General features: G+C 39.0%; 3 protein-coding genes across 3 annotated transcripts; all 3 read left to right on the top strand.

Annotated features, from left to right (window-relative positions):
- Positions 1-961: 961 nt before the first annotated feature.
- LOC132988738 (serine protease FAM111A-like) lies at positions 962-2708 on the top strand. Its single transcript, XM_061056311.1, has one exon. It carries the CDS (start codon positions 962-964, stop codon positions 2528-2530), a length of 1569 nt encoding a protein of 522 aa, XP_060912294.1. The 3' UTR covers positions 2531-2708.
- A 1308-nt stretch (positions 2709-4016) lies between these two features.
- Positions 4017-8922, top strand: crcp (calcitonin gene-related peptide-receptor component protein). The gene is made up of 6 exons (XM_061055262.1): positions 4017-4088; positions 4825-4861; positions 4980-5078; positions 5195-5289; positions 5418-5475; positions 8105-8922. Exons 1-6 carry the CDS (start codon positions 4081-4083, stop codon positions 8240-8242), a joined length of 435 nt encoding a protein of 144 aa, XP_060911245.1. The 5' UTR covers positions 4017-4080; the 3' UTR covers positions 8243-8922.
- Positions 8923-10927: 2005 nt separating this feature from the next.
- Positions 10928-19961, top strand: LOC132988110 (protein-tyrosine sulfotransferase 1-like). The gene is made up of 6 exons (XM_061055261.1): positions 10928-11188; positions 13985-14645; positions 15226-15384; positions 15551-15804; positions 17612-17813; positions 19329-19961. Exons 2-6 carry the CDS (start codon positions 14238-14240, stop codon positions 19362-19364), a joined length of 1059 nt encoding a protein of 352 aa, XP_060911244.1. The 5' UTR covers positions 10928-11188; positions 13985-14237; the 3' UTR covers positions 19365-19961.
- The last annotated feature ends 566 nt before the right edge of the window (positions 19962-20527 follow it).

Raw genomic sequence — 20527 nt, 5'->3', positions numbered from 1 at the left:
TGTGACAACTGGGTCCTGTTGTCTGTGATGTTCTCTGAGCCGTATCTACAGTGTGTTTACATGCACGGGACGGCCGGCTGGCTCATCAACTTGCGTACAAAAGTTGTTTAATTGAGGGACTAGAGAAAAGAAGAATAACATACTGTACTCACTGCTTATTTGAATGCCACATAAGTGTTTTTAGATCACGGTCATTTCGTGTAAATTTACATGCAGTGTGACGATACGAGCAAAATAAAGAGCGATAGCATTAGCATGCTAACACAACAATGCACCGCAAGTTGTTTTGGTTTCATGCTGGTGCTCAAGGGCAACATCTACTGTATAAAAAAGTTGCATATTCTTCCTTTAAAGGTGTTTGGTGCTTTTCGTGCTTGATGCTTTGATTTAGTATTTGGGGAGTGAGCCTGTTTCACCAACCCTTCATACCATTTGTGGTACTTATGCGCCATCTACAAAGCATTTTCAAGCTTGGCATTGCTTTTATACAGAGCCAGATATGCCTTTTCCTTACCCTCTGTTTTTGTGTTTAGGTCTGTCAGAAGGTGGTGTGGCAGGTAAGTCAACCTCGTTTTCTGGATGCAGGGAATATGGGGAGTGTGATGGTGTATTTGTGGAGGTAGGCCTCTAATCTGCCATAAAACTTTAGATTTGAAATGTTCTACATGCCTGAAGTTACTGATTGCTGTGTGTGTTTCCGAGACTCCAGCAACCCTGGGCCTCAATTGACTCGGGCGCTAGAAAATGCTCTCATTAATGCATTGCACACCACCACCCAAAAGAAGGCAGTATAGGGATACGTCCCATGAACTGAGACATGAAGAGCGAGTCATGCAGTTTCACTGGATCAGAGCATTGGCTGTTTATAAAGATGGATTAGAGCAGCAGTCCAAACTAGCATAAATCAGTAGATTTTTTAAATCCGTCTCCACAGAGTTTAGAAAATAAATATACAGCCTATATGTATGTGCAAGTGCATACGCTAATTATAAAAAAAAAAAAAAAAAAACAGTTTGAGGAAATTACCCTTTATGGTTTGAAAGGAGAGAAAGTGAAAAAGGCGCTGAAAAGAGATGGACGCTTACTGAAAAGAGTGTTCCAAATAAACTGTGCGCTCATCGATAAAAGCACTGAAGTAAGAACTGAAATGCACAACTTAGTTGATGATCTTGATGGTAAAACTGTCAAGATCAAAATGATCAGTAAGTGTACTCAACCAGAAAGTCAACCTGAAAGCCTTGAAGATGCAGATGTGCTTCAGAGCGAATCTCAGAAATCTGACTCTGAGATCCAAGTTGAAAACCAAGATCCTCAGCAGCAGTCTACCACAAACCAGTCAGTGACTGACAACACAACAAAGGGAAATTCAAAGCAAAGTGGCATTCGACAGACAGAAAAAATACCCAATTCGAAAAATCTAAAGCGTCACCTATCTTCCCAGGTGACACAACGGGTGAAAGGGATGAAAACTGGACTTCCAAAGCTTTCTAATATCCAGAATCTCTTTCGTGTAGAGTACGGAAAGAGTGCTGAGACATGCAGAGAGGTGAAAACAATGAAGAAGCTGATGGCTCTCAGTGATTCTGTTTGTGCTGTGAGGATAAATGGGAAACCTGGAGGAAGTGGCTTTCTCCTTTTTGACAAGTTTGTCCTCACAAATGGCCACGTAATTAAAAACATTTATAATGAGAGCACAAAGCAGTTCTCTGAGCCGATGACTGTCCATTTCGCTTTTGAGAGTCTGGACCACGGGGATTCAGGAGCAAAGGTGGAGGAGGTTACAGGCTGGGAGTACTATTGTGACAACTCAGGCCACATGAATGACTGGGCTTTGTTAGGGATCAGTTCTGATCAAGAACTACCGCGGTGTCTCTTAAAAAACTTTGGGTTCCTCCCCAGTAGTGGAGGAATTTGCATCATTGGGCACCCCAATGATAGTGTAAAGAAGATCGACCCATGCTGGATTATTCCCACTGATAACCGCAAACAAGTTGTACAGAACCATTGCAATGGAAACCTGGATAGTGCTCTGCTAGACAGCGAGCAGTACGAGGAGTACATTAATATTATAACTCATAATTTTTTTGACCATGTGTCACAATCTGTTAATGGTTTGAAACAGGTTCTCACTTACGAGACTTGCTTTTATTCCGGCTCATCTGGCGCTCCGGTCTTTGACGAGCACTGCAATGTTGTTGCAGTGCATACAGCAGGATATGAATACAGAAACAGAAGGGGTGAAAGAAGCAGTGTCATAGAGTTTGGCTATCCTTTGTCCCTCATCCTAGAACACATCATCATCCAGATGGTGGAAAAAGAAAGATTTGATGTGCTGAAGGAATACCTGGCTTGCGATTATTCACAACACCAAAACATAATGAGCAATTTGAAGAAATTGGTTGAAGGCAGAAATCTCACATCATTTCAAAAGGCATTCAACAACTTGGTGCACACAAATGAGGAACGTTTGAAGACGTTTTTTGGACTCTTACTTCAGAGAGAGGAACCTGTCCCTATGGACACACTCTGAGTACAAACTGTACACAGATAACTGTAGTTAGCAACAGTATCCGACATGTCTGTTTTCATGGTCCAGGATACTAGTTTTATCAAACAGGGCAGGTAATGGTGGGGATATCTAAAGCTAAACTTGGTGTATTCATTGTTTAAAGCATCACTTTCAGTAAAAACGTGTTGCATTATTTTCTTATCTCATTACTAAATATATAATGTCACCATACATTATAATTGCATTATCCTGATCATAATAATCATATTCTTTATCTGTTTCATCTATACATTATTGTTTACCCCTTTTTATATCAAATTTTACACATAAAATTCAGGACTTGTTTGTTTAACAGAACTTACTTCTTTCAAGGTATGAAACTGACTGATTAATTAATTAACTTGTACCATTAAAGTTATTTTCTTCCTTTAACAAGAAGTGGTGCCTCTTCTTAAATCCGAGGTTAAATAAAGACATAACATCTTAATAATTTAATTACGCTACAAAGGTATTTTACTCAGGTTACAAGACTGGATCTATATATTTTTTATGTCTATTATGCTTTGATAATAATGGATCAGAAATGCTGTTTCATTTATATATTATATTTATAATTTTATTTAGAAAATAAACATTATTTTCAGCAGTATCCGCGGTTGTGATTATTGCTTATTTGTATGTACATTACAAAAGGATTGAATACAAATGATTTTGCCATATTCTATTAAACTGCCATTGTATTGAAATTCATAATGGAAAATGTCTCATGTAGGCCTAATAATATGATGTCTTTCGTAGCCTTCATGGATCTTGTTTGTGTTTTTTTAGGTAATAATCGCATAAACTATGAATGTCTCATATTTTGTTATTTCAGTTGCTATTTTTGCTTTATTTCCTTTGTTAACTGTTTTGCACCAATACAAATTCTTTGTATGTGTAAATGTACTTGGTATTAAAAAATATTCTGATTCTGATGAATGAGAGGTCAAAAGAGTGTAATTGAAAATATCACCTGCATTTTCTAACACTTCTAATTTGTATTTTATACAATGTGTATACACATTTGTATACTGTTTGAAAGCCATCATTCAACACGGTTAGGAAATTACAATATAAAGATCTATCGTTTATTGTACACTGCATTTTAATGTTTGTTACATACAGAAATCATAGCTGGTAAGGTCGTGTGTTCCTACAACAAAATTGATCTTTGAACAGAGATTGGGATACCACATACAGACGGCTAGAAACATTAAATCACATTGAAATAGGTTAATCAAATAATTTCAGATCTCAGGTGAAGCTTTGTGTGCATTATTAAATGGTCAAGTAGATTCATGCGCCAGGCCGATGACAAACAGGTCAAACTATTTTTTGAAGGAAACAGGACTTAATGTGAAAATAATGAAATAATGTAGTTCTCAAACCGCAAGCTAGCACACCGGTCGGTGGCGGAAACACACCCCAAGCTGGTTTTCCCATCAAATCAAAAGAAGAAGGAGGAACCTTCGTTACTGCGTCTGTTTCTACCCGGCCCATTTGAAACGGACTGCAGCAAAGTTCCTGTCGAAATGGAAGTGTAAGATCCTTTTGTTTTATTTATTTATACAAAATACAGAAATTTGAGCGGGGAGTTTTTTGTCAACAGTTGTTTATTTTTAATTTTTAAATGTAGTTAAAGGTATAACAGCTACACCTTCGTCGCAGTTATGGCTAATTTGTTTCATCAGCTGGAAGCAGGCTGCATGTGCAATCAGTATTTCATTATGAGCTACACGTCTTGACCATAGACTGTAGTCTTGACAACCACGTTAAGGATGTGCATTGTGATTGAATGATGCAAACTATAATTTAACATTTTCCCGTCAGTGTTAAAAAAACTGTTTATCTATTTAAGTTAAATGAAGAGAATGATCGAAGACTAATTATTTAAAGCGTTTTCCTATTGTTTTCATATGTCCTGTAGAATACAGACAGATCATAACATAGTTTGAGCAACAAAATGTTTAAATACATATAAGCAGCTTATCATATTTTTAATGCAGCCAGCCGGGTCAGCCCTCTTCATTCTGAAATTGTCAACATCAAAACACTTATTCTGGTTTTTATAACTCCAATAATCTGAGCTCAAAAGTCCCCCATCTGTCTTTTAGAGCTTTGCATTTTATGGTTATCTTCACCTTGAGAGTAGAGGTGAAGACTGTGAGATCTGGTCAAAAAGCTTGAAGGATTTGAGTTAAAATTATTTGGTCACATAAAAAGCTTTCAAAGGTTCAGCAAGAATGAACCTGTATGCTTTTATTTCTTATCATCAGGAAAAACTCAAGCGCTGCTATGCTGAGCAACTATGAGGTAAGGTCATATATATTTTGTCTCACTATTTTACATTAAAAAAAAACATTTTGTTCAATCTTTGAATTGATTCATATGATTTAACTTCACTTCAAATGTTGATGTCTGTGTTTTTTAGGTGTTCAAACTCCTCACAGACCTGAAGGAACAGAGGAAGGACAGCGGGAAGAACAAACACAGCACGGGGCAGCAGAACCTCAACACCATCATGTATGAGGTAGGCACATATCCTCTCTCTCTCTTCACTGCTTTAAACCTGTTCTAAGATTCACGTGTGTCGCATGGAAACTTCCACAAAAACCCGCCAACAGTTTCTCCTATATTTCCAAACAGACACTGAAGTATCTGTCAAAGACACCCTGCAGCAGGCAGAGTCCAGAGATCGTCAAAGAGTTCCTTAACACCATGATGCCTCACAAACTCACAAAGTCAGTGAGCTCAACACAGCCATAGATATACTCTTCATGTTTTATTGAAAACACAACTTTTGAATAACATAAACATATACAGTGCACTGTAATGATTTGTGTATTATCTGTTGTATTTCACCCATCAGGGCGGAGAAACTGCAGCTTCTGAACCACCGACCACAAACAGCAGTGGAAATTCAGCTTGTGAGTTTTTACTTTAATGCCATAATTACTAGTACGTCTTATTTTAGCTCTCTTACTGTTTATTAACCACTGGTATGCATTCCATCCAATTATTGTGATAAAACATGCTGAGTGTCATAAAATAAGACGTGTATAAATCGAGTGTCAGTGCCATACGACCTTCGAAAGTCGAACACAGACAATAAAGTGATTCTATCCCTCAATATTTTTTTGTATGAAACAGTTTTAAAGACATCCAGAAGCCTCCCTGTTGCACTGGCTGACATGCCAGTCTGTTCCAAATACACTTAACGCTGCTGGAAATACTCACTAGAGAATCATTTGTGTATAAATCCACAGGTGAAAATATATGAAAGTATGAGAAACATAGTGGTATTTTGTTTTATGGGATTAATATACAATTACAAGAATATAGGAACAAATCTCAGCCTTAGAAACTCAGCTTTGTTGTTACTCATAACCGAAGGTTGTGGTCAAATAGTCTCTTTTCTTTTCCTACCTCAAAGAAAATGATCTGAAAGTATCTAGAACAGGTGCTTTAATGATTCCTTTCACATGACTTTCAGCATAGGCAACACTGGACCATCCTTAGGACAAGAAAGGAAATAATGCTGTCGCACTATTCCTCGCACCAGTATCATTGAAGAGTGTATCATTTGGACATCACAAGACCATATGATCACAAACCTAAAAAACAATGACATCCAAGAAGTCTCAATGAGATTCCAGTGGGATGGAACTGTTTCCAATGTGACAGCTTTTGTTTAATTTAATTACCAACCTATGAATGAAGTCATGTTTTTGGGCGGCTGTGGCTCAGTGGGTAGAGTCGGTTGTCTCTCAACCGGAAGGTTTGGGGTTCAATCCCCAGCTCCTGCAGCCACATGTCCGATGTGTCCTTGGGCAAGACACTTAACCCCAAGGTGCTCCCGCTACTTCGTCGGCGACGTGTGCATGTGTAAGAATGGGATTAGTTATTTCTGATCTGTCACTTTACAACCTCTGTCATCAGTGTGTGAATGGGTAGGTGAGACATGCGATGTAAAAGCGCTTTGAGTAGTTAGAAGAATAGAAAAAAAGCCCTACACAAGCTCAAGTCCATTTACCATTTTTACACTGAGTTATATGTTAGAAGATTTATTTACATATATTCTGTATATTTAAGGATTTATTTGTAAGCTTGTATCCTTTATTGGATAGGACAGTGGATAGAGTAGGCAATCAGAGAGAGTGGGGAATGACATGCAAGAAAGGAGCCACAGGTCGGCTCGAACTGATCACCTACCTGGAGGAATAGCCTCCGTACATGGGATGCGACATAACCGCTAGTCTTCCTGCACCCCACATCACTGTAGTTTCCCCGCTGCAGGCCATTGTTTGTGGCATAATGGTTAGGCAATGTAAGTGTAGCAAGATACTCTCAGCGCTGTGGTTACCTTTGATTTTTAGTAGTTCTCCTTTACATCTTTCCTTGACCACAAAGTGTTTTCCATTGACGTTAAGTAAAATTGTTTTAGAAAAGATATTGGATAACGTTGTTGGTGTTGAGTCATTTCTTCACTGAAAAAGACTCATTTGGCTCCCTTATAGAAGGAAAATCACGATGAAAGCCTTTTATTGGTGGCACTTCTTTAAATGTCTGAATCTGTATCACCGATGCTTCTCTGGAGATCCACCTCTCAGCAGGACACAACATGGACCGCTTGTTCACTCAGGCCAAATTGCATTTTGGGGTTTCAGACATTCAGTCCATTACCAGTGACATCAATAACCTGTAGTGGTGCACATGGATAAGTAAAACGGCCCTGCAGCTATTTGGACTCACTCAGATGAAAGGCATATTTCCACAGCTGGAAATTGACCTTGGACTGGTTGACACATGCTCTGCTTTCTTGACTGATGTTACATCATCTCTGACGTTCTAGAATTAAAATCCCTGTTTTTATGTTGTGTCTTTCTGTCATTTTGCATGTGCCAACATCCAGTTATACAAACCACTTAAGAACTGGTGCTGTTTATAAATGTTAAGTAAACTGCTTTTTAAATTTGGAAACAGCTTTTGACATTTCACCTTAAACTACAGTGAGTGGCTATTCTGATGCTTTCAGATGCATGTGTCATATCACATGATCTGTGTCAGCAGGTGGCATTACCTACCATGGATTATTCTGAGTACTTTAAAGATTTTCTTTTATGCTTTTGTTTTTGATCGCATGTTATGTTTAAAAAAGCAAGAGATTTGAAATGATGTGTTTCTTGATTATTGAAGCGTGTACACATTTTTGGATAAACTGGACCCTCAAATAAAAATATAAACTTGGACATTGGAATATGTGCCATTCAAGGACTTATCATTCATTTTGGACATCTAATAAATCCTTGACAACTTTCTAAGACCAAGTGTTGATTAAAGCATGCGGTAAGGGTCTAGCATAGGAAACATTCACGTCTTGCCCCTTGAAACTTCATTTTTTCTCAAATGAGTTATATTTTTATGTGATATAACACTTAGGTTAACTTTGAATAAGGTGAATAAATGCATCAGAAAAAAATAGAAGTTCCCGTTCAAACTATTTGATTTTACTGAAACTGTTGAAGGTGACTTAACTTGTTCTCTGTCGGTGTTCAGTTGGTGGAGGAGAGTGAAGAGCGGCTATCAGAGGCGCAGATTGAGGAGCTCATCCAAACGGTCTCTGCTGCTCTACCTGGTGACCCCGAGCTGGAAAATGCAGATGCAGAGATGGAGGAAGGTGGTGAACAGTCGTGACACAGTGACGCCCAGAATGACTCGGACTGTTCGTGGAGAACTGGAGTAAAGTTCGAAGTGAATACACAACTGGACTGCTTTTTACCTGCACAATTTTGCATCCCTGTTTGAACTAAACAACAAGGTGACTAAAGGGAGACACAAATGCTGCCTGGTCGTGGATAAAAGGAACCCTTTACTTAATTTTGAACAGAAAAAGATAAGCCCGTTCTAATTTGCATTTGCTTTTTTATGTACAAATGGATTCAAATCTAATGAGCACATCCCTTCATAAGGACAGGTGTTAGGACAGTGAGTCACAGATGTTTTGCATTGTACTGATCTAATTTGTATTCCACCTTAGATATCGTTTATGCAGAGACAGACTGTTGTTATTGTGCTGTGTTTGTGGCTCCTGACTTAATACTACTCATCACTGTCATTCTCTCATTCGTGTGTAAAATAAGGGGTTTATGCTGCTGTATGATTTACCAAGTCAGACTTGTAATGGTACAGCACTAACACAAGGTCAGGTAATAATATAAGAGTGGTTGTGTGATAACAAGCATGTTTACCAAGAGGTAATTCATGTCTTTTTCTAATGCAGTACTTTTTGTAGCACTCGTTTTTTTTTTCTCCATAATGAGAAAATATCTACTGAATCGTGACTGTCAGCAAGTCAACAACAGTTTTCAACAAAGGCTGCAGGCTTTTCTTCTGGTTTACACATGGTGCAACATGACAGGCTGTGAAGAGCTGCTGCTACTGTAGGACTACAATCAGAAACCCTATTCAGTATCAGACAATAGTGGCATCACCCTCAATGTTTCTTTTATCTGCATCCTGTCTGTGATTGCAACACAAAGGAAGAACAGCCCATGTAGTGTACTGGGAAGCCACCGTATGGGTCATTGTCTTTACTGATCATTTAGTAATTTTGGATGAGTGTTTTAGGTGTTAAGTTTAAAATTTGCAATCAATTATTGATCCTCCTCTAATAATGTCTATTATCTATCAAAGCCCACATGCATTTTTTGTTAGATAGGTTTGTGTAACCACTCAGGATATATCTGTAAACTGATGTGAAGACAGAAACTCCTAATCCACCGACTCTGGAGCAGCTCGTTTTTTCTCAGCTGTGATGTTGTTTGATAGATAAGACTTTATTGTCAGACAAGGTCTGAAATGTGCAGCTCCATTAACGACAAAAATTAAACAAGATACAAATATCTGACACAACATTCAAACATCAGACTTATATTCAGCGGCCTTCATTGCACTTTGGTCTGGGATTCAACTCCATATTGAATTTTAGGATTGACTTGTGTACAAAAGAGTGTTTTGGTTTTTCCTTATTAAAACGTGGGACCTTGTATATATCAGGTTTAATGTTAAAACTTCAAATTCACAGTTCAGGGTGTGGTTAGGGTCAGATACAATGCTGTTGGCCATCTTAACATGTTTTTAAATGTAGGCTGATTTATAGAGTCACTGGAGGTTAGCCTATAAATGTTGTGAAACAGCAGAGGAAGTATGTGCTGGTTACACTCATGTACCTTTCCGTTTTGAGTTTCCTGTTAGTGTATCACATCGGTTTCCTGTGCTTGCTTTGGTAAGACGCAACAAAAAAGTTAGATGGACACTGATTTAGAACATCACACCTAGGAGCCCTGAGTGACCCCAATGTCTATAAAGCTTGAAACTGAAGAGGTCAAAATCCAGCAACACTTGTAGAATGAAGATCAACTTTATTAACAAATTAGTCCGACGCGTTTCGGCTTGTGACCTTCATCAGTGTCATCTTGAAAACAAACACATCTGGATAACACCATCATTCCGTGTGACCATTTAAGCATCAAGGAAGTTAGAAAGTACAGAAAGTTATGGCTAGAGAGGTGCTGCTATTATATTCAACAATGAGTTTTTCTGTTATTTATTGATGTAATAATTGCAAACAGTATTTTAGTTCAAGGTTGGACTTAGAACACACATGGGCCTATGGAGGTTAATTTAGTAACACTGAAGACAATAAAATTCAAGTTCTTTTTTTTTCATCGAAGTTTTAATAACCCAATAGCTGAAGCCAACAGTTTTTCAGGGACTCAGGAGTTCAGGCCCTGAATGTTATTAAATAATTGTTAAATAAAAAAAGAAACCATATCCAATGGTTTAAAAATATAAAATACCCGTTCTGAACATTAGGGAAAAGTCATTCATTTATTTGCTCAACATTTTTAACACCTTCAGGTCTCCCAAGCACTTAACTCATTGATTATGTAAGTATCTCCTTACTTATTCATGAGTTTCAGAGATTATTTATGTTTTCTTTGTAATCATTTGACAGGTTTATGTTTTGAGGTTCACCTCAGGGGCCGCAATCCATCACGAAGATCCAGAGTCACTGAAATATGTTGTGCAAATGAAAAGGTGGACAAATTAAATGAGGCGAGATAAACCTCAACTAAACCTCACACTGTGATTAAATTTTCCCTCAGGGCTTTTTCGCTCAGAGCATACAAATCGATGCAAGTTAAGTAATTTAAGCCTCGGGCGAAAATAAGCGATCTTGTCGTGTCACTGCTGCGGAATTGCCCTTTAACATCTCCACCAATAGGGATAGCCCAAGCAGATGCGCTTTTAGTATTCAGAAGGGCCGTTGACCAATCAGCGCCCTGCTTTCTCTGCCTTGCTACGCTCGTGCTCGCTGGCGTTTTTTTCTTCTTCTCCCAGCGGTGGATACAGCTCGACTTCTCACGGTTCAAAGTTACATCAGGAACCAGCGTTAAAGACGTTTTGTTATGTGTGTTGCACATCAAATGCCGTAGACATTACGGCTGTTTCTTTTCACCGACAAACGAGAGAGAACACCGATGTGGTCGTCGATAGCAGAGCTGCTGGTTTCGGCTTCTGGATCAAGGTTGATGTGTTTTTTTTTTTCTCAGGATTTCGACAGTTTCACAGACGTTGGTGAGTGAACACACCGTTTGACGAGCTGCCTCCACACAGCTGAATTAATGTACTTGTAGCAGGTAAAACGCTGTTAATAAGGTGCTTACAGGGTTTTTCTGTTGAGTATGGGTGGCCTCTGGTCTGTCACGGTGCGTTTGTCTGATAGCAGGTCAGTCACCTGGTGGCCGCCTGCCTCGGGTGCATATTTGCAGACAACATGCATCTTCAAGCCAGGCCAGATGTTCATGGCTGCTGGGCCTTCAGTGTAGAATAATCCTATTTATACACACGCAAACACACACCGCGGTAATAGCTGTGACTTGTTTGCACCAATATGCACCTGGTTCACCACATATTCTTTTTTTTGCAAGGTTGCAAAACTAATATGCACCATGAAGCGGGGGACCATTGAAGGTGTCAGTTCATGCGGGTATGCTGCTGTAGGTAATTAAAAACCAAGAGTTAAATGTCTCCCTTCGGCAGGAAATCAGTGTCAGTGCCTCCTGCTGTGAGGAACAAAGCTGTCTTGTGTGTTTTGACAACCTGCTTGCCAGAGATGTAACCTTAATGCACCGGGGTCACCAAAAATGCCTGCAAAGCAACCAAAAAGTAGCAATGAGAAAGGACTCGTATATACTTTCAGGAAACTCGTTTTTTTTTCCTGCTGAGTGGAAACTGTCTTCACAGCTGAGATAAAGAATACTAGAATTGCTACAAAAACACTAATACAGACAAAACTGCATCAGAAGTATACATTTAATTGTGGAGGATTTCGAATTTATGGACTGATAACTTTGGCAGATTGATATAGCCTATATCAAGGCTTATCCAAGTTCAGAGGAAATGTCGGACATGTTCTCCCTTTTAGACTTAGCAGAAAGCGTGTGTTCCCTCCTGTGAACAGTAAGGAGGTGACACACAATCTGGGTTGCTGCTCAAAGATGTCAGCCTTCTGTTTTCCTACCGGTCACCTTAACCACCTCCTCTAGACAGATCACAGGTCACTGTTTCTGCTTATTATAGACTTTGTTTCTTTGACTTGTCCCTGATCAGAGAACTCATTTGCCTTCTTCAAGGTCAATCCCCAGAATAGACAGACAGGTTTTTAGCAGGAACCACTTTGTGAAGAAAAAAGTCAAACAAGCCTAGAGTCTAGCCAAGGAGGTAGTTTAGTTACCGATAATTTAGATATGTTGTTGATGTTTCTGTATTACCCTCCAAAACAATGTTTGTGAAGGTCATTACCTTTTGGCACCCACATGATAAAAAAAAGAAACAATCAGCAAGAATATCTCTTAAAGGGTCCCAAAACAGTTAACAGTTTGTGTACCTGCACGTCCAGATAAGACCAGAAGTAAATTATAGAGCTGGAACAAGTACTTATTTGGTCAACAGACTTAAAAAATAACTGACAGTTATCAAGTCATTTATTCCAGGAAGAATGCAAAGATTTCTATCATTTCCTGCTTCTCCATTTTAAAGATTGTTTGCATTTCTTGTTCTTGCTTGTAAATTAAAAATGTGGGGCTCAAGACTTAACAACAAATAGTTGCCCAAATAAAGATTTGCTTTGGGAAATTCAGATATTTATTTTTGCTATTTTTAGAGTTTTATAGACAACATGATGATCAAGAAAAAAAACGACAAATGAATCAATAATGAAAATAACTGTTAATGTGTTTTGTATTTGTGGTTAACTGGACCTTTAATGAGAAAAAGCCCTTATAGAGGAGGGAAATAGATCAGCAAAGCTCGTCTTAAACCGCTGGCCTAATTCTTTGTACACTCCAAGTGGCTTAATCTCTGCATGGAAATGCATTAGAATTACATGTAAAGCTTGTGGAAATACCAGTGGACTTAGCGGGGCTTAAGGCAGCACCTCAATAACCCAGCCAGGCCATGATGTCCTCATTTCCAGCTGTTTTCCCCTTTTACTTTGATCGTCGAATTTTACAGGCCAGCTAGTCCAGCCCTGAGAGAGGAGTGTTCCCCCACGTGGCATCCAGATGTCAGGCTCCCTGTACAGTCTCAACTAGACAGAAATACCACAGTACATGTGAGAATGGGACGTTAGGGAAAAGGAAAAGAGAAGTTAAAAGTCTGTGAAGTTGCTTCAGAAATAGTTCAAACACTGAGTGTAACCAGTAAATGAAACGTTTTGAAGATAATGACCAGCTGAATTCTATTCTCCTTGCAACCTTGTGTGTATTCATTTGTTGCTAAAAAGAGGAACTACAGGCAGGCTAATGTTGATGTAACTACTCTTTGCAGTGAACATTGAAGAAGAGAAATGGGGAACTTGCGTGAGTCTACGCTTTGTAAAATGTAACCTGATCCTAGACAAGTGGTGTTGTGTGGCAGAAACTGTCAGTGAGAATTAAAACAAGAGGACGCAGTAATTAGCCGCTTAAGATGCACTCTATGAGACTGAACTGTGATACTGCTCCACAGTCTGGATCGTCTCAATGGAGAGATGCAAAATAAAACTGGATGTGATTCAGCCTCTCTGGAAGTGTTTAGTGCTCTTGGCAAAGTTACAGTCATCAGTAGTCAGTAGGAAAAAATCACACCATCACACCTTGCCAATGATAGCTCTATCATGCAGGGTAGTGGCTAATGTTTGGAAATATAATACATCATGATGATGTACAGTATGTTTGTTTGTTTGTCGAAAAGTTGTGAACGAAAATCCTAAACTGGAGTACAATTAAAGATACTGACACGGGAGCATCCTTTTTTGTATGCATGCCATGTAAGCTGATGATGGTTTCCATGCATTTCTGATTGAAGTGTATGATGTGTTCGTCTGTTTAGGTAACAATGATTAAGAAACGTGGCCAGCTGTGGAGCGCAGCAGGCCTGGATCCTGCCCTGCGACACCAAGGCTGAGGAGTTGCAGAGGAGCGACTAGCCCTCCTTGCCCACCCCTGAATATCCCACCTGGACATCACCCTCGATCAGAACTTCCTCATTATCACTTCAGCTTCAAGCCAACTGATCTTTGCTGATATTTAACAAGAACCCACATTCCAGAGTCCTCGTTATTGGTGAATTTTATGAAGCCACCATGAGGAACAGCAGATCCAGCCTCCTCCTGGGCTGTGTGCTCCTCTGCTCCGCCTCCTTGCTTTACCTGGGCATGAGTGGTGTAGAGTGCCCTCCAAAAAGCCATCGTTACAGGTGGATGGAGCTCAACCTGGGTTTGGCCAATCAGAGTTTATCCCTGACTGAACACTTCCCAGAAGACACGCCCCTGATCTTCATCGGAGGCTTCCCCAGGAGCGGCACCACGCTGATGCGCGTCATGCTGGACGCCCACAGTCACGTGCGTTGTGGGGAAGAGACTCGAGTGATTCCCCGCCTTCTGGCCATGCGGGCCACCTGGAGCCGCTCGGTGAAGGAGAGGATACGGCTCGACGAGGCTGGGGTCACAGACCAGGTGTTGGACTCAGCAGTACGAGCATTCCTCTTAGAGGTGAGCTGCGTATATTCTTATACATTTTTATAAATGAAATTCAAAAAATGTTTGTTACAATTACCAAAATGACAAATTCAGATCTTTTTCTCTCTGTTCTTCCATCCAAAACCCTATTTTAATTACATTTTCAATCACAGAAAACAAATAAGCACCTATTTCTCACTTTTGAGATGGTGACATCATTCATGCTTCGTCTATTAACATTTACATTCTATAGGAATGACATGCAGGTAAGGAGCCACAGGACGGATTCAAAACCAAACTCGAGGTCTTTAGCCTCTGTACAGGAGCGTGCACACTAACCCCTAGGCTGGTTGGCCGCGCCTCTCAAGTCTCAAATTGAGCTCCCCATCTGTAATTTAGAATAAACTTATTTCCCAACATGTCCACTTTGTGGTTAAAACAAGTGAATTAAACATTTTATCTGTGTAAATGTTTCTTCACACTCAGTCATACCTCGTCTGTCTTGGAAAAAAATTTCTATACTTTGCTATATTAGAACCATTACAACAAGTGCTCATCCCTGTTAGTAGAAATTACACTCATGGTCATGTTTGGGCCTATTTTCACTTTTCAGGTGATAGTCGGCCATGGGGAGCCGGCTCCACGCCTCTGCAACAAGGACCCGTTTGCTTTGAAGTCTCTTTCATATCTGTCTCGCATCTTCCCTAAAGGCAAATTTGTGCTCATGCTGCGAGACGGACGGGCCACTGTTCACTCCATGATATCACGCAAGGTATGCTGGGATTTTTGCTCTTATCAGAAACGCTTCCTCTCAGATTTCCAAACAGCCTCTTTTGAGGTCTGAACACAGAAAAGAAACTATATTGTCACATAATGGCACATGTACACACTCTTTCATGATTGGTGTTTATCTCTCCTTTCTCTCTGTCCATCCACAGGTGACCATCTCCGGCTTCGACCTGACCAGCTACAGGGACTGTCTGACTAAATGGAGCAGCGCGGTGGAGACCATGTTCAGTCAGTGCCAGGCAGCTGGGGAGGACCGGTGTCTGCCTGTCCGCTATGAGCAGCTTGTCCTCCACGCGGAGGAGGAAATGAGGAAGCTGCTTCACTTCCTAGATCTGCAGTGGGACCCATCAGTGCTGCACCATGAAGAGCTGATTGGAAAAGCTGGTGGTGTTTCTTTGTCCAAGTGAGTCTTTGAAATGTGTGTATGTACACAGAGATCACCTCTTAGCTGTGGTTGTATCCAGACTAAAATTACACTTCAATGTGCTGAGGTTTTCAGATTTTTACTGGAAAGGCAGGTTGTTGTTGCTTTTTGTTTTTTTGTGTGGTTTGGCAGTAGTTTCACAGAGATGAGTCTCAACCTCAGCACACGAAACTGGTGCTGTCTGATTGGTTAAACTGCCACACTTAAAGGTCAAGTGTGGGTGTTTCAAAAATAACAGTAACATTTGCAAGTCTTGGAAAAGTCTTATTCCTTAAATCATGCTATCCTTATGCACGGTCTAATATAGCCTTGAGTACTTTTCAAAAGCTTTGAAGTTCAGGAGGGTTTAAATTTTTGGTATTTAATACATTTCATGGACCTCACTATCGCAAACAGATACATTTTTAAATGTTGTATTTTTCTAACATGAAATTGTATTCATATTCAGACACATACTATAAATGATTAATGTCTTCAAGGACTTCAAAATATATCAAAATTGCCTAATTTTGCTTTTTTAAACCATTCATTTAATTTTAAGGTTTTGCAATTTTTCATTTTATTTCATGAAATTCAATAGTTAAATCAAGATGAATCAAATTTTTAATCACGTATGAAGTTCCATTATTTAGCATTTTAAAATGAAAATTGAGGCTTTTAGTCTAAGTCTAGAGTATATATATATGTGTGTGTGTATATATATTAAATCACTTTAATATAAAAATTGTTATCCTTCTGTTATGTGCCATGATGTGAGTAAAAGAGAGGCAATGAAGGTAATTTGAAACTCTATTGTTCAGTAAGAAATATCTCTACTTGCCCTGCCCACATGAGGGGGGTCACATGACTACTAGTCCCTGGGGTTTGTGTTATAACGCTGTGTAGGAGTTATTTTGTATTCGCCCTCAGCTGACGCGCCTTCTTCCTGCAGTCTGTTGTCCTACATTTAATTAATACAATACTACTAATATTAATACATTTAATGTTAATGTCCAAAAAAAGACATTGAATGTTTGAGGGAACTGGTGAAAAGTAAAAAATTTTAATCTGTGTAGGATCCAAAGATTTGAAGGTCCATTTAAGCTTACAGACATCCGTGAGTAGGTGTTTAATTTGCGCTGCTTCTCTTAATTGTCGTGAATCAAGTGGAGTGAATGATTGCAGGCCAACTCTTGGAATTTGATGAGAGTCCTGCTGTTTCAAACTGCAAACACCCAAACCTGGCATGTGTGTGTGAAGGATTTAGGCCTCAGTATTTGATGTTATGCAACAACTGGCACATGAAACTTTAACATCTTGATAAGTACAATTTTCACAAATATGCCATGTTGTGGGCCTGAGTGCTGTGTATACAAATGTTGACACATTTAATTGTATATGGTGGACAGGGTTTATATCTATAGATCTACAAAGCCACAATTCAAACAAGTCAAAGAAATAAAGTGAAACCCACCGATCATATTATGTAGGTTTATTTCTTTTGTATACATGCATTCACTAACTTTATTTTAATTCTGGTCTAAAATGACTAGATTGTACCAATATTGTTTTTCATATTAGAATTGTTTTTTTTTTATATTAAATGTAGACAAAGTGAATGCAAGAAGGAACATATGTGTATCTTTTCATATGTTATGAAAGATTTTCGTTAGTTAAGCATATAAATCTTCTACATCCATGTAATATCCTTACAATTGGTACTTTGCACTTCTTCTCCATTTATTTTGAACTTTCCACATTGTTGTCTAACAAACTTACACCTGACCGTGTGTCTGTGTGTTTATAGGGTGGAGCGCTCTACCGACCAGGTGATGAAGCCAGTGAACACTGAAGCGCTCTCTAAGTGGGTTGGGAACATTCCCTCTGACGTGTTGAGTGACATGGCGGAAATTGCGCCCATGCTAGCTCGTCTGGGTTACGACCCCCATGCCAACCCCCCCGACTACACAAGACCTGCGCCTGTGCTGCCTTCACACAACTACTCACAGGTGAGGTAAAAAAATCATCCAAGGCACAACAGAATGAAGAGGAGATACTCTGCTTGTTTTACCTTCTTATCCTCTCAGTTAACAGGAGACATCCTGAAATAAGGATGTTTGTTTACATTGTTGTACTGACTCTGCCCCATGTTACTTTTGCAGAAATCAGGTGTAGCCTCAAATAGCCAATTACAGTGTAGAACATTTAATGTTTGATGAAACCAACAAAAACAAAAGTAAATCAAATAATGTTTATTATTAATTTGAGTTTCTCTGGGGTACAGCAATAATTGTCTCATTTGCCATTTGAGATCTTAGAAAACTGAGTTTGCAGGTTAACAGTTTGGAGAATTATGGAGAAGAAATATAAATGTCGGCTAGTAGACTTTAATGAGAAGTAAAGGGAGGACATACAAATTATGATAATGAAACATACTAAAGAACTTTAATGTAAATATACATTATAAAGTTTTTTAACATTAAATTACAATATGACTTTATTAATACATTATTAAGATAACAAGATCGCTTACAGAAACACGCTAAAAGTACAAACTTGGATGGATTAATACCAGATCAAAGGGGGTAAATCAAGGGTCACTAATGGTTTAGGTTTGACTTACTGTTGAGCGTCAGATTTCCCCCACTGATTCCCACTTTTTTACAATCCTACACAGTGATGCATATGTTCAGGACGTTCCCATTCAAAACAGACATCCTGTTACATTAAAGAATGCTTGCTGTGTATGTATGGGAGCTTAACCGTACAAAGGTTTGTTTGTTTGTTATTTGCATAATCAGTTTATAAAATAATTAATTTGACTTATCATTGACAGGATCAGTTTTGGTTTGGGGTTATTTCACTTGATTCCTTAAAGTTACCAAGTAACAATAAACACTGAACTACTGACCAATCACAGCGTTTGGAGTCAACACGTGGTCTCTGTTACTGTAGAAAGTGTGTGTGGAAACCGGTTCAAAACTTAAAGCTTCTGCATTGTTACACCAATAAAAGTGCAGGGACCAGAGTAAAGTTTCTTCATTTCTTCCTTTCTTCATTTCCAAATCAATTCCACTTGTAGTGATGAGGATAGTAGTCAGGTGATTTTAAAGCTTAAAGGAAAACAACAAACACTAATCAGAGCCACACCCATGAATCAAATAATAAACGTAACAGTCTCATAAACAGATTACTCACTCAATAATGCACCTACTACAGCCAACACTTGGGAGTTGTCAGCAACCTGTCCTGCAGCTTAGCATATTGCAGCAAACAAAGGGGGTGAGCATGGCCTGCTGCAGGCCTCTTAATTGCTCAGGTGTGGCCTGATAGGTTAAAGTCAGGAGTAGGCTTAAAGGGGCAGTGAGATCTGCAATAGTTACCACAGGAGCACTGAAGTGATGTCCCATTTTCTTACATTAAATCAGCTACATCAGATTTCTGCAAAGCAGCTAGGACATGGTTTAAATAACAAAAATACTGGATTTCCCATTTCCTGATCATTCTAACTTTTCTTTCCTCAGAGTTTGAAGGCAACAGAGACGCCACACCCCAGTTAGGTGCAGAGAAGAAACTGCTCTTTATTAGGCTTTGCAAATGGATGCACCTTAAACTCAGACTTCCAGTTCAGCAGTGATCTCACCTCACAGGAATGCTTTTTAATTGTTCCATGTGTATTTTACAATTGTTTTTAAGAATTGTACTCAATGTTGAGAACAATACATGGTGGAGAGACCAAAACATGGACTAACCAGGTGTTTTCAGGTTTATGTCTCTGATATAAATGACACAAGGATTATCTCTTACAGGAAGTCTGCTGCTTCTCACACCTCCTTAATGTTGAAGTAACAGATTTAAACCTCATTTTCATGTGTCCTCTCACCTCGTACCAGAAAGTATTTCTACATGTTTGTATGTTATGATTCACCACAAATGTGAATGTGTCATGAGACAAATCTGTCACTTACTGAGAGCTCAGTCAATGTTCATGAAGCATAATGACTGTATATTTTTGAAGATGTATGTTTATTTTCTTAATAAATTATTTTGGTGTTGATCATTTATTCAGAAATCTAAAGTTGTTTATTCTGAACTGAGGATTTGTAATTGTTGTATAATGTTGACCATAAATAAAACAGATCCTTTGTGTCACATTATGTTGTATTTTGTATGTTGTATTATTCAGTCTCACTTGCACCATACTCTGTGATAGCATGCATGTGCAAGAGTCAGCTGAGCCACAGCGCCCTCTGGTGATGCAAGGACAACACCAATTTACCTGGTTTAATACTGAAGACAACTTTAAAATAAGAAAAACCTTTATTCATCCCTCAACGGAGGGATGTACAGTGTTACAGCAGCAAAGCGCAAGGAAAGCCAAAAAGGAACACACAGTGCACAATTAAATTAAAAAGAAATCAAAATAGTTGAGGAGCCAAGTTGCAGTTGTAACAAATGTAGTCTGTACATTCAGTTAAAAAACACTATCATGCACACAGTGCACATAAAGTATTAAATGTTTTTGCACATTGATATTAGCCTATCTCTAATATCATCAGGGGTGCTGTGCTGCCTATGGATGCTAGTAGAAATATCTGTAAACATATCAAAATGTCTATATCGTCGTTTAAAGCACATGTTACATTGTGAACATTTTGCATGAAGATAAAAAAAAGCATCAACTTTAAACATTAATCTCAATATTTATTCCCATCTCTAAAGC

Source organism: Labrus mixtus, chromosome 14 (genome assembly GCF_963584025.1).
Source record: "Labrus mixtus chromosome 14, fLabMix1.1, whole genome shotgun sequence".
Classification (NCBI taxonomy): Eukaryota; Metazoa; Chordata; class Actinopteri; order Labriformes; family Labridae; genus Labrus; species Labrus mixtus.
This window is presented reverse-complemented; position numbering and strand designations above follow the sequence as displayed.